Genomic DNA, 14,787 nt, shown 5'->3' with positions numbered 1-14,787 from the left:
ATATATATATATATATATATATATATATATATATATATATATATATATATATATATATATACACACACACACACACACACAACTATGTAACATACTAAAATAGACACCAGAGGGCGTTGTTTTAAAAACTAAAGCACCCAAGTATGGAAGACCAAAACTGACATAAGAAATAAAATAATAAATGTATAAATAAAGGAATAAATAAAACCATAAATATATATTTTGATAAGAAATAAAAGCATACATATGCATTTAGTTTTTCCTTTTCCTTACACGAGTTTCCGTCAAGCAATGTATATATTTTCCTTTTAATTTCCCCTAAACGTGTTTTGTCAAGAAAAATAGATATTTTGCTTTTTTTTTTTTTTTTTGCTTCTCCCTTTTCTGCTTGCTGTATTTCAGCTTAGTATTTTTCCGTTTGCTGTATTTCTGCTGCATCAATATGTTAATGAGGAGAGCTGTCCAACTTCTCTACTATTGGCCAATAGAGCTTTGGAACCACCATCACTGCATGAGACGTTGTTGGGCGATTCTTTACAGCAAAGCTGCAAACCTTGTGTGTTTTTGTTCCATTACTATTCAATTTAAATTTAGGGTTTAGAACTTTCAATGACAGTCTGTTTTTATTCTTTCCTGACATGCACACACCTGAACTAAAAGCAGGTTTACTTTTGTTTCTGGATAATAAATTAGCATAAATAAAAACAGGGAAGTAGTCAGAAAACAAAGTCCCAAATGCATTTGCCCACAAGATATTCCACATAGTTTGTTTTACTTACATATTTACAAGCAATACTTTACACAGCCTGTTGTGCAAGAAAACTTCTTTACAAAGCATCTGAAAAACTGCTTAAAGTTGCATTAAATTATTGAAAAATAAGAAACAAAAACACAAACTAAAGATATATTTATGAGACTACAACACAAACTAGTCAGGTTAACATTGCAGGTTTTTGTTACTCATGTCTGAGGTGTTAGTAAAGAGTGTTTATTGCGCAGGTTCAGTTATTGAAAAACAGCAACCAAAACCTCTGAATAAAACATGAAAATAACTCAGAGGATTTGAACATTAAATTCAAAACAAAACCAATGTCTTTAGTCCATGTTGGAAAGATCCCTGTATCCACTTATTCTACGATATTAGGAAAATTGCAGACGTGCAAAACTCTATGATTCCTCTTCTTTAGACAGTGTCTGTGGATGACAAAAATATCAGTGCTACTTTAGAAAAACAACAGAGAAAGAACATCTTCAGAGTCATTTGATCTGAAGTCCCCTCACCTGTTTCAGGAACTGTCGGCCAAAATAATTAGTGGCCATGTTCTTTAGGCTGGTCTTTGCTCCCACTTTACAACGCACATATCCGTACAGATTAGCTCCTTGCAGCACCAAACCCATGATCACTACAGGCTGAAGAAGAACACAGTACTGTCACTAATGGTTTAACAGTGTTAATATCCACATTATTTCTTCCTTTGAGAATAAAAAAAAATATCAAAATATTGCAACTTGTACTTTATACAGTGATCATTTTTGTACAGTGTAGGTCAGAGGTTTACATTCACTCATAATGGACATGAAAGTCATTAATTCTGGGTTTTAAATGATTTACTTGCAGTTGACTTTTTCAGGTTGGAATGATAACTTCAAGAAAATTTAAAACAATGAAATGAAATTTGGTTCATACGTTTCAGTTCAATCCAAGTTTTCTCTCAATAACACAAGTCCAGAACTGTAGCTACAGGTTAAAATATATATGTTCACTCCCAGTAATATTTAGTTACATAATCCTTAAGTTGCACTGATGCTTCAAATAACACTTTCCTTAGCCATCAACAAGCTTCTGGCATCATTCTGGATGGATAACAGCCCTCTCCTCTTTGCAAAACTGACAGAGTTCTAACAAACTAGGTGGTTTTATGACAGAGATCAAATTTAAATGTCAGTTCATAAAATTTAAACTGTTATGATCCATTTGATGAGTACGTCTGAACTGTTCTTGGAAGTTTCCCCACTGTTTCATTGGCTTAAAGTTTAAGATCAGTATGAACTGGTGACTTTCCAGAGTGTTTCCTGAATATTCTGCCCCAAAAGTGTTAAACTTCAGTCCTTGAGGGTCTGGTGTCCTGTAACTTTTAGATGCAGGACATCTAAAAGTCCTGCATCGATGACCCCTCTACCAATTTCGTTTCATCCTAGGGAGACAGTTTGGGTCAAATTGTTAAAAACTTGGACAAACTTTGGTGTTCCAACAGGATAATAAACTCAAAACACATATTAAAACTGGTTTTGGGAGGCCTTTATTAAACCTCCTGAATGGCATTTCTAAAACCCTGACTATGATTAAATGGCACAAAACCACATATTTAATGGGTGGATTTAAATAAGCTCTATCAATTGTGATTAAAAAGAGTGGTGGTCAAATATCAAGCCAGAATTCATTCAGGACCTGGTCTGTAGTAATCAAAACATGATGTGGTTGAGATGCAACTTGCTAACGGACATTTATCCAAATATTACTGGGTCTGTACAAAAAAGAACACACTTATGAATTGCAGTTGTGTGTTATATAATCATTCCATTCCAAAAATAATGGCTTCAATGAATCCTAAAGGCTAAAAATTACTGACATTCATATATGATGGGTGGATGTGAACTTTGAACGAATCTGTATCTACTCCATGAAGAAACTTACCATCCATTTAATCTTAAATGAAAATAGTGTGCTAAAGGCGAAGATTCCCCAGATGACCGGGCAAACTATCAGTCCAAGCCAGAAGATTCGGGACTCTGAATCTGACGTTTGCTGCTTCCCAGCACCCTGAAGGAAACAGGATATTCTCACAGTTACACCATCTGTGAATACCATAAGGGCCACTGACAGTAAACGGATGCATTTATCAAACTCATATAGCCCCAGATGTCAACATCGTGAGAGGTTAAAGGCCTGGAAGTGAACTGAGTAAAACAGCAGAAAGAAGAGAAACCTCAAACCTTCCGCGATTCAAACACCCAGCGGCTTTGCCCGTCGTCATCCACCTGATTCCACCACCGCAGACCAACCATCAACCTGCCTGTGATGTTCTGGAAACCAACATTTCACACACAGACATTTTAACATAGTGAAAGAGAAAACACTGTTTCTGTTAGTGTGTCTCCACCGCTGTATTGAAACCGAAATTCTTGACATAACTTTAGTCTTTCTTGGAAATCTAACTCTAGAAACGGAGATAACTCTTATCAAAGTGAATTGAAACCTTTCTTAGATGTGCTTGATAGTTTATCATTCTTAATCCTTGTTTTCAGTTCCTCAATTACGAGCAAAGGAATTCATTAACCACAGCTGATGATTTAGGTTGAAGTAGGACAAACTCAAGTGAGACATAAAAACTTCATTCTCTACAGATAAAAAGCATGCTTGGCTACAGCAGTGGAATGCAGCCCTCATTACAATGGTGCAAATCCAATTGTAATGTAACTCTGTAACTCTGTCAAAATATCTGCTGAAAATGAGACCTATGATGTCAAAGACAATTAGAAACCTTAACCCATTTTAGGCATTTCCTGCTTTCTATTTTCCCAAGAATAAAATACATATAAACACATACTAAACAAGTCTAACATGCAACTTAATTTCCCTTTAGAAACAATAAAGAAATTTTGAATTGAACTGCAGCCATAAGATTAGTGGACACCCATGTACAGGAACTATTTTGGTTCAGCTTAGCATAGATATCAACCAAATTATTTATAATTTTTGACAATTTAACAAATGCTCATTTTCTCTAATTTGATCAAAGAAAATTAAAATTACCACCAAGCTGTTTATTCAAAGCCTCTGAGCAAAGTGATGCAAAAAAAAGAAGCGTTTCTGACATCTTTAGCATACAGAAGGGAGCTTTTATCCTCATTGATTACATAAACAGAATGCTTTATTTAACTACTTTAAAACATAGCCCTAGGACAGTAAAATAATGCCCACCTTTACAGTCCAGAAGTCACAGGAGAGCAGAAGGATGATCGTGACCATGGAGGCGATGAAACTGCCACTGACGAGCTCACAGAACAGGTAGACGAGCGTAGCGCTGACTCTGAAGAAGAGGTGGAAGAAGGATGCCACCGGATGCCTGCCACAGATTTATAGCACAATTACACCATAATTTAAAATCTACTCACTCCACCCATTACTACTGCCAGATACAGAAGAAAATTATTTGTTTTTGGAAAAAAAAAAAAAATCAAGATAATCTAAACAAGACATGGCTAAAAAATATTTTATTTCTAAGCTCAATAATGTGACCATGTAGGTAAAATTATTGACAACCTAACAACAAAGATGCAGAAATGGAATTCAGCAAGCCAGAGTCTCTGGAGAGAAAACTCAAAGCAACACAGCCTAAAAACATGTAGGATAATACTTTTGCAGATATAAAAAAATGACAAAAGCAGAAGGTGGTATTTGTGAGTGATCCGTTTAGAAATCAGCTGAAAGAAAAGCCACACTAAAACCACACTAATATCATGAAATTAAATGAATTTATTAAGGAGAAGCAGTCATTGACTGTGGAATAAGTTTGTGCAACACTTTTTCCTCAACCGAGGAAAGACAGGAAAGACTCGTTTCAATCATTTTTGATGATGGTTAATACAGAAAAAGATCCATGATCCATCCTGTAAAGCTGAGCTACTATGCAAAAAATTAATACTAACTGATGTAAAATCTTATTGAAAAGACTGTTCATGACTCAAAAAGTCAAGATGTAAATGACACTTTATAACTAATTTTTTCTTCTTCTTCTTGATACGGAAAAAAAAAATCTAATCTCTAACAACTATTTTATTACGCTTTGTGTAAGTAAACAGAATGATCACTTGTTTGATAAATTACCATAAGTAGGGTGGGACATGTTTTATTCTTCTACTCCATTAAAAACAACAGCTCAGTAGAACTAAAACTGTCAGTTATTTATTTTTTTTGTCTCCATAAAATGGCAAACAACTGACTCATTTGCCTGAATGCTGTATACATTGAAATAAAAAAACTGTGACAATATTTGCTAGGTACACTCAAGCACGCATACAGAAAGTTAATCCCATCAGGACTCTGTCAACTTACTTGATATTCTTCTTTGACCTTTTCCCTGCATCCTCCTCGGCATCAAACAGAGACACGTCTTCATCGTTGGTATCCTGAGGAATCAATAAGGAAGAGGCTTTATCCTTAGAGACAGAGTTAATTCGAAATAAAACTCAGACGTGTCCATATGGACTGATCAGAGGTCACAAGAGTCTGAGTGAAAGCCCTGTTGGAGCTGAACCTTTAACACACACTGTTAGGTTGAACTTTCTGCTGCTTGTAAGAGCACCTAAAATTTTAGCCTTGTGTTAAAAACAAGGTCAGAAATCAACAGTAACATTTATCATCTTATTAAATGAGTTGTTTTCTGTAAATAGACCTGCATACCAACATACAGTATACAGCTAGAGCAAATAACTTTGATCCGTAAAATCTGAAAAATACTGATCAAAATTACTTTAGATACAAGAAACTGGAGGGATCCCAAGATTTTCGCTTCAATGTTGTAAATTAGTTTTACAATTAACATGCGTCCGTTAACCGCAATTACAAATAGAGAACAAATACACTTTATTCTATCTTCTATTTGTGTATTTGTGTAAATACACAAATATTTGTGTAAATACATTTTTGTGTATTTGTGTACACTCAAGTGTACACAAATACACAAATGTAAATATAGTATTTGTTCTCTATATTACACTGTCGTTGTCAGTGTTATATAGGAGAATGTTTTTATATTTGTTGGCAGATGTGAAGCTACCGTTAGCCACCTTTCGCTGAAATACAGATTCTAGTTAAGACATTACTAAACATAAACGTCGAGTACATTATAAAACATACAGACGAAAAGAACACCCTTCACGGACTTAATACAAAACACAAGCAAATGTTGATTTCAGACAAAATTTTTCAGAACTTAACATGTAGCTGCTATGTTTAGCATACTAACACTATTAGCAAGTTAGCTGTTCGCCTTCACTGGAAATAAGAAAAAACAACCTTTATCAACAGTTTTCTTCACAACATCACAGAACAAGCATAAACTGTGTGATATGTCTAAATTTAAATAAAATAAGTGAGTATTTTCCACTTACTCCTGTTAGCATGATGAAGTTTAGCTCTTCCTGGTTACATAGTCTGTGACACGTCACATTACGTGACGCGTTAGTTACGTGACTGACGCCACTACGTCAGTATGGCGGTTATATTAAGCGAGTGAAAGCCCTTTGTGGAATGTGTTCTGCACAGTAAGTCAAAATCGGGTGAATTATTGGTTAATAATTAAAAGTAATGAACAATGTTCCTCTTTCTGACTGATAATTTCCCTCTCCTCTCTTCTGTACAACACAAAATTGATTTCAACAGGACTCACTGTGATTAGTATTAGCTTTTAATAATCTACTGAGTTTACAATTTAATTTTACAGTAGATGCAAGCTATAAAAAAGCAACATACCTCGTGAAAGGCATGTGCAATCTGTTCACATTGGTCAATACAAAACACACCAATTTAGTATTATATGAAAAACTGCAATGGAGCAGCTTGCAGTGCTTTGTACAGAAAATCATCTGCCTCCATTTATGAACTATTACAATGACTGTTTCTGTTCACTTCTCCACAGCAAGATTGAAATTGATGCTAGAAGCTATAGAAATTTGCAGAGGTAGAGGAATACTGAGAATAAAGATCAGAGACAGCATGGAGCAAGACTGAGAATATATGCGAGAAAGAGAGAAAGTGGAAGAGTGAAGAAACGTGTACTGAAGATGAATGAGTTTGAATGAATGAGAAGAAAATGAGGACAAAGCGGCATGAATGGAGACAAGTGTTAAGGATGATTGACAGAAGAACTAACAGGAAGGTTTACAACATGGTAGTGATAAATGCTGTGGTGTATTGTATCAAAGTTGCAAAGCTGAGATGGTTCAGATAAGTTTTTGTCATGTTAGTGGAACATGATGTGAAACAAGGTTCGTTTATAGAAATAAACATGGTAAGCTGAAAAATTGATCTATGTGAACAAAGACTTCCTTTACTACAAACTGATAAGCAAATTTTTTATTTCCATGCAAAACAGTAACAGAAAATCCTCCAGTAACAGTACTCCCAAAGCCAAAAATATAATTCATAAGCACAGGAACATTGATTTTCCAACTACGCAAACAGGTTGAACATGTCAAAAGTTCCCATGTTTCCCTTTTTCAGATGTAATCATGGAACAGTTCAGTTTTTTTAAGGTTTTATTGTTTAGGATTATGAATCAAAAGGTCCATCTTCAGGTGAAGTAGAGGGAGAGGGGCTTTTCAGCGGTAACGGTTCCCCAGGAGCCACCAGAACTACAATATTCTCTTTCTTGGGCAGGAAGAAAGCCGGATAAAGAGGCTCTAGAAACTGGGCCTGGTACTGGTGAAGGAGTGTCATGGTATCGTCCACCCCATAGAAAGAAAGAAGGCCTTGGGAATAGTCAACGTAAACACCAATTCGAGTGAACCTCTCCACGTTCAGTGGTGTCTCCTTGTCGCTGTGCCACGCCGAGTAGGTTCGCCCGTTCCACTGGAGACACCAAGAGAAGTTGTTTCCTGTAATGCAGCTGCTGCTCTCATCCCCCTTCCGGTCAATGCTCTTGTATGTGACCCCGACATGCGTGCCGTCACCGCTAACATCGACCTCAAAGTAGTGCCGACCTACATAGAAGCTTTCAGCAGCCAGGACCTGCCGATGGTTCTCAAAGCGTTCAGGAACATCGGGATAAGGATGCTGCCAGGGCGTGGTGTTGGTTACCTTCTTGTTCTCCTCAGTCAGACGGAGGAACTTGTGGGCCGTGCTGGCATCGAAACTTACTTGAGCGGCATCTAGAAAGAAATGCTTAACAAGTTAGTTGTGTTGCAAAATAATTGAGATAAAGGCGCTGACAGAACAGAGCTTAGACTCTTGGGTAAATTCATGAACTATTTGTGTGTTCAAAATATGTGCAAGGCAGAGTTTACAAGTCCTACAAGTTTTCAAAGTGCGCCCAAATGGAGATCTGCCCTCCCAAAATATTCAACCAAACTACACCACCATCAACAGTTATAAAAGTTTGAATGACAGATTAAAAGGTATAACTAGCTAACCACAGTCTGTTCTGTAGTTGGAATCTATAATGCCATTCATGCTGCATATAAATGTAAGCAGGAAGTCTATATTATATAGGAAGTCTATATTAAATATTTGTCCATTCATTTTTCATTACACTAGCAATGTCAGTGGGGGCTGGTTTCTACTTCCAGCAGTCAAAGTGCAAAAGATTATGTACATTCTGGAAAGACTGCCAGATCATCCTAGGGACATACAGGAAAGACCAACATAGATGTACACACTTAAACTGAAGGACAATTTGTAGTAGATAGCAATTCTAAATTGAATGTTATTGGACAGTGGGGAGAGAGCTGGATTTTGGAGAAAGTGAATTTCTTAACACTAATGTGGCGTATGAAATCATAACTATGTACTCTGACTAAATGTCACTTACACTGGAGAAAGTCAGCACGTGTCTTTGGGTCGCGTTTGGATCCGTCATGCTTGGCTGCGGTATTCGTTTGGACTGTTATCTTTATTCCTATTTCATCTGGAACAGAACAACCAAAAACATTCCATTTAAGCAAGTATTCAAAGCCTCCGTGCTCCTAAAGATGATCTTTTTTAAATAACGTGCAAAAACCAGTGACCTAGTTGTCATGTGTCTTGCACTCAAGCATGCACCAAGGCATTCCTTAGCTAGAAATTCTTTACATGTGTGAACATGCTCAAGCAGCCAAAGAAACGACTGATTGGACTGCAATTTCTCTGGTGCTAACTTTAGGTTTACTCACTATTGTTGCATTTTTCCTTGACCTTCTGAATGTATGTAGACACCAGCATGTCACAAAGATTGCTTGTGGACTCCTGGATCACCTGACTGAAGGAGTCCAAACGATCCTCCAGGCCAACGTAGATACCAGATAGAGAATTATCAGTGGCTTCTTTCTTCCACTCAGCATATTCCTGAGAAACAAAGAGCAGTTCAGAAATGAACAAGGCCTTTGGATGCTGAGGACTTCTGTCTTCATGGTTTCATCCATGAAGATTAGATAACTAATGCAGGAATTCAAAGACTATAATGACACATTTTGTGTAAATATCCCCCAAAATTTAAAATTATCTCTCTTGACTTAACCTGTCTGTCACTAGAGGACCCAAATTTGGGTCCTCTAGTGACAGAGGTGTCAAACTCCAGTCCTCAAGGGCCTCTGTCCTGCAACTTTTAGATGTGCCTCTGCTGCACCACACCTGAAAAGAATAATTAGGTCATTAGCAAGGCTCAGGAGAACCGATCTACACAGGGAGGAGGTAATTAAGCCATTTCATTCCACTGTTTTTTACCTGTGGCACATCTAAACACTGCAGGACAGCGGCCCTTGAGGACTGGAGTTTGACACCCCTGTCATTCACTCTGACAGTTTAAAGCAATTCTCAATCTTTCACGTAACATGGTCAAATCTTTGTAAAGTTTAAGATTTATTTTTGTTCATCTCAAGCACATTGTCCAAACATGGAGGAAACATACAAACTTGTCTGTCTTGGTGGTGTGCTGTATCTTTAAATATATGGTACTGAAGTTCAATACAATTTGCTCATTCCACCTTGCCGTCCTTTTCGGTCATTTAAACTGCTGCTATCCAACTTCCTGTAGCACCTAGCTTTATTGGGTTAAATTGAATGTCCTTCTGGCACCTTTCTTTGAGTGTGTCGTGGTTCATGAAGAAATTACTTCTCAGTTCATTTTAGTTGATATTGCTAATGGATAATTGTTATTTGGGTAACTGTACACAATTCAGTCAATTATCCACTGTGGCTACGTGCTAATTCAGGGACAGTAATTGCTGAAGTCTGAAATTAACGCAGTCTGTGGGATTTTTTAGATGGAAAATTCAAATGAGAATGGCAAACTGATGGCACCGATTTATAAATGGGATAAAATTGGAACAAATGTAGTTGATTTTGAATCTGTCTATATGATTGGATTTACAATGTTCTTCTGTAGACCTATATTAAACAGATTTTGAAATTATTTTTGTAAAGGTGCTTGACCTCACCTGCAGGAAATCTACATCATTTTTATTTTTGGACAGCTTCTCCGTTTGGGCCTGAGCTTTTTTCAGCTCTGTGTACTTCTGCTCCAGGTGAACCTGGATGCCATCGGCTTGCTTCAGCGCCTGGCTCTCCTCAGCCTCCAGGATCTCCGTCACCTCCTTCTTGGCCTTCTCCACCATCACTTGAAGCTCCTGGAACTGGCTCTCGATCACAGTTCGTACCTTTGTCACTGATTGCTGCGAAATATAACATGCAGAAAATGCAGTGAAGCAACACGGTGATGTGACATACCTACCCAACCTCAGAAGGCAAATATTTGTTACCTCACTACCATACGGCTACTACAGCATTACTCTGACCTCACAGAGAAACCTGTTTTTCCAGGGCGGCTTCGAAACTTTTACACCAAAAATAGCTGCTTCACCCACATATTTAACAAAACTATTACGACATGTTTTCGTCATACACCTTGTGAATCATTTTACAGATTAGTCATGTGTTATTTTTACCTCGATAGAAACTCTATTGTCTTGGAGTTTGCTGATGGCGTTGTCTCCTGCCGTAACCATCTTCATCATCTGCGTCTGTTTCTCGCTGAGCTCTTTCTGTGATCATAAGAAGGAAAACAGAGATCTGAGAAAGTCTCATTAAAGCCATGATACAAGCAGTCACACTGAAAATATGCAGACATATGCATGTAGACATTTCATTCTGGTTTTCTCCATTCTGTTGCGGTGTAACTTTATATTAACATCTCTCTAATACACATTTCTTTCAAAACTTTCATCTATTGAAAATCTAGCAAGACAGGTCGAAATTCCTCAGGCAGGTCCAGACAACTCGGAGGAGATCAAGCTACTCTGAGATTCGTCTCCAATAAGATTCAGACCCCGAGGGAAACCTTAATCTCAGTTTCCTCTTCTTGAGTAGGCGTGTCCTTAAAAGTTAAAAACGTATTAAACTAGTGCAGAAATTCATTGCCTGTGGAATTTGTTCTGAAAAAGGAGTCTAACACAGGAATGGCATGGCAGTGACACTGCAGGCAAGAGTCTGAAAGGGTTCTGATATGTTTATTAAATTAATGTTTAGTCCTGGTTTGAGAAACACAGAAGTTCCAACTAGCAGACAGTTAATATTACATTTAGTTCTTTAAATTTAGGTTAAAAGATTAAAAAAAATGTCTCTAACAAGATAGGGACATCAATTCACACATTTGTATTTTATAGGTCATCTTTCAAATATGTATATTGTGGGGAAAGGATAAATGTTGTGAAACCCACCACCCAAAACATCACTTCTTATTGTCATCGTATTATTCCAACCCCACTTCTATCGTCATCCTCTTCTCTAAAAAGCTTCAGAACTGAGATGCCGCAGAAATCAGCTACCCCAGAAGATGAAGCTTCTCACCTTAACCTATTCTGCTAATAACAGGAACGTCATCAGAGGCCCATATGCAAGATCTTATTTTTAAATATCATATGGCCATCGGTGAAGGTGGACTACTGTAATGAAGCTTTACCTGTCAGCTGGTTATTTAGCTGGATTTCCCAGGCCAACTTGGCTCTGGGAAGCAATTATAGACATTAAGGTGAGAGGACCAAAGAAAACTTCACACCTTGCCTAGAAAAATGAAACCAAGAGCCCCTCCTGGAGCCTGATCTGGATAAGGGGGCTTTAAATCCTTGTATTTCTTCTGGCTGTGCACAACAACAGGGAGTCTCTTTCCTGTGACTCTACCCCCCACCCAGAGAAACTTCAAGGTATGGTGTGGGAGGTGAGGCTGTGCAGATTCCGGGCATCTTACTCTGGTAACAAACAATCTGTGCAGAACATTGAGAATAAAAAGTTGTTTTTTTTTCTTATCTACTGATAACTGTATCATCACTTTTCTTCTCGTTTCTCAGACGGGAAATGTAATTGTTCTCTCTTCTTTTACAGCTAATAAACAGTTTGAGGTTTTGCAACTCCACCATGTGAGAATAACAGGTGTCTCTGTAGGAATCTGACTTAAGCTGAGGGTCGGACATAGAGATAACTTATGGCCTTCACAGTGGACACAGATACAGGATTACTGTTGTGATTAGAACAAGTGTTCCCTGTTGAATGGGGAAGTTTAGAAACAGCTGTGGTGTTAAATCCTACTTCTTCTTTAAAGTGAAATGTTTGAAGGAATTTTTCAGTTCCTGTATTTAAAGTTCTCATTTTTATTTCTCAAACTACACTGAAAAACCATCTAACACACTAAAATACAACAAAGCATGGTAGGTTTTTTTTTTTTTTTTTTTTTTTCCAAACAATTGGGATTGGGATCCATTTAAACTGCCATGTTTTATTGAGAACCGATTTTTAAAGTTACCATGTAGAATTTAATCTTAATTTAGTAACAAATCCTGGAGACTTAAAGATGGTCACTTGCCTCTATCTGTCTCCGAGCCTCCTCCACAGGGGCTGTCTTGTGACCTTGGTGCTCCTCTTTCAAACAGTCTTGACAGATGCAGCAGGCATCAGCGCAGCAGAAAAGCTCCAAGGGCCACTTGTGACTCTCACAGGTACGCCTCTCAATGTCCCTGAGCGGCTCCACCAGCCTGTGGTTCTGAAACTTTGGGTTCTCCAGGTGAGGGCGGAGGTGGGCCTCGCAGTAGGACACCATACAGGTGAGACAGGACTTCAAGGCCCTGCAGGGGGTTTCGATGCAGGAGTCACACACCACATCATCGGGACCCAGTGGCTCCTCCTTTGCTTCCTCTGGTTCTGGCCCCTGGTCAGTCTGTGGCTCTGGTTTTGTCTCACTCTCTACTGGGGCTTTGGGGGCCTCAGACTCCATCAGCTTTCCTTGTACTTTGACTTGCTCCACAGTCTTTGGGTCTTGACTTTGTTCTTCTTTGGTTTTCTCAGGAGAAGCAGCAGCTGTCCCATTCTGCTTAGGCCCATTGTCAGGAGCTGGTTTGACAGCAGGACTCTGAAGGCACTTTGGACATCCTTTAGCTTTGTCTCCTTGACAGGAATCGCAGACGGAGTGACCACAAGCTGTGGGCTTACATTCGCTCAGATCACCTGAGCAGACCCCGCACAGGTTCCGCTGTTTGGGAGCAGGAGCTGCCTCCACCGCTGCTGGTTCTGCCATGTCTCTGCCTGCCTGCTTCTCTCCCAACCCTCAGAAAATAACAGGCTGAGCCGCTTTTATCAGCTCTCAGTTCCCGGTTCAAACTGAAGAGCATGAAAACCACACCTTCATTCAGGGCTCATAGTTTCAGTCTAAAAGAAACCTCCCACTAAACACTCACATGCAAACTTACACCCACAGCCCTCGCCTTCGTCAGTGGGTGGAGCTCACAAACCAGCAACAGAGGCTCCAGAACATCTGAGAGCTTCATTTAGCTTTGAAGAAAAAGATCAAAGACTATGGTCAAATTGACTAGGGACTTATGACATTGTTCAACTAAAAAATGCGACTGCCATGATGCGGGATCTTTCACCGGGCCTGCTGAGGAATTTGCCGCCTTTAACAGACTCAAATGTCTGCTGCTTAAAAATCAAGAGCAGATGCAAATACTGAGCCTCCCAGGAATTTGAGTTGATCTGTGCTACCACCAGGTGTCCAGCAGTGGTGTAGCCATGATTTTTCCCAAGTCAATTTCTGCTCTAAATCCATAGTCTCATAATGAACAAGTTGATAGATGACATCGTTGTGTTTGTGAACTGCTTTGTGTTCACTTAGGTAATTGTTGTTCGACTCCAGTCCCCAAGTGTCGGTGTCCTGCACGTGTGAAATGTGTCCCTGCTCCAACACAGCTGACTCAAATCATTAAATCAGCCCCTGAAAGACACCACTGACTTGTACTGTGAATTAAACCGAACAGATTCCCTTTTGAAGTGCTCGTATGTCGTCCTGTTTTCACAAATTGTCTGAAACAATATGGTGGAAAATGTTACAATAAGGTGTGACTTTAATAATCTGATTGTCTATGCCAGAGGTTCCCAAACTGTGGGGCGCGCCACCTGGAGGGGGCGCCGTGCCATTGCAGGGGGGGACGCGGGAAGCCATCTGGAAGGATGAAAAAAAAAAAAAAAAACATGAACGCTGTATCCGCTCGGTTTTTAAATTAGAATGGCCAACTCTCTGTATATATTCTATAAATGTTGTTTTCAGTTAATTTTTTTTTTGTTTGTAACCCAGAATGTAATAAAATATAAAATTCAAACACTCATGGGCTTTAACATGAAGCTCATACCTGAAGGTGGTAATAAATGAACTCAAAACAAAACATTTACACCAACATTCATAGGTCAATATTTCTCACTGACATTCCTAGTTAAACAACAAAAACATGTAGCTGAGCTTTCATGTGCAGGTAGAAACAAAACAGAGCTATTGTTGGGGTTTCTTTTTTCTGAAAGTTTATTTATATAGTTCAGCCCATACGGATACACCAAAAATGACCTCTGACAACTTCTGTTGCATAATTTCAGCTTTTAATTTGATAAGCAAAAGAAAATTAAGCTATAAGTGACAAAATGTCCCAAAGTTGTGCTCTTGTCTTTTTTTCTTGTCTGCTGCCTAAAAGCTGAGATCTGGACTCAGTCTATTGTTG

At 38.6% G+C, this 14,787-nt stretch overlaps 2 protein-coding genes across 3 annotated transcripts; both read right to left on the bottom strand.

The window, feature by feature from the left end:
- Positions 1–736: 736 nt before the first annotated feature.
- tvp23b (trans-golgi network vesicle protein 23 homolog B (S. cerevisiae)) lies at positions 737–6,257 on the bottom strand. 2 transcript variants are annotated; one of them, XM_015009332.2, is made up of 7 exons: positions 6,175–6,257; positions 5,117–5,190; positions 3,983–4,127; positions 2,995–3,084; positions 2,696–2,821; positions 1,282–1,410; positions 737–1,194 (listed from the first exon to the last, which is right to left on the bottom strand). In XM_015009332.2, the coding sequence occupies exons 1-7, from the start codon at positions 6,184–6,186 to the stop codon at positions 1,168–1,170; spliced, it is 603 nt and encodes a 200-aa protein (XP_014864818.1). In that variant the 5' UTR covers positions 6,187–6,257; the 3' UTR covers positions 737–1,167. The 2 variants fall into 2 exon arrangements, with proteins under 2 accessions (XP_014864818.1, XP_014864821.1); XM_015009335.2 differs by lacking the exon at positions 2,995–3,084.
- Positions 6,258–7,123: 866 nt separating this feature from the next.
- Positions 7,124–13,657, bottom strand: trim16 (tripartite motif containing 16). Its single transcript, XM_015009331.2, has 6 exons — positions 12,612–13,657; positions 10,702–10,797; positions 10,195–10,428; positions 8,932–9,103; positions 8,592–8,687; positions 7,124–7,932 (listed from the first exon to the last, which is right to left on the bottom strand). The coding sequence occupies exons 1-6, from the start codon at positions 13,317–13,319 to the stop codon at positions 7,334–7,336; spliced, it is 1,905 nt and encodes a 634-aa protein (XP_014864817.2). The 5' UTR covers positions 13,320–13,657; the 3' UTR covers positions 7,124–7,333.
- Between the last annotated feature and the right edge of the window lie 1,130 nt (positions 13,658–14,787).

Source organism: Poecilia mexicana, unplaced genomic scaffold (assembly GCF_051168715.1).
Source record: "Poecilia mexicana isolate PSO_F unplaced genomic scaffold, ASM5116871v1 scaffold_19, whole genome shotgun sequence".
NCBI lineage: Eukaryota > Metazoa > Chordata > Actinopteri > Cyprinodontiformes > Poeciliidae > Poecilia > Poecilia mexicana.
This window is presented reverse-complemented; position numbering and strand designations above follow the sequence as displayed.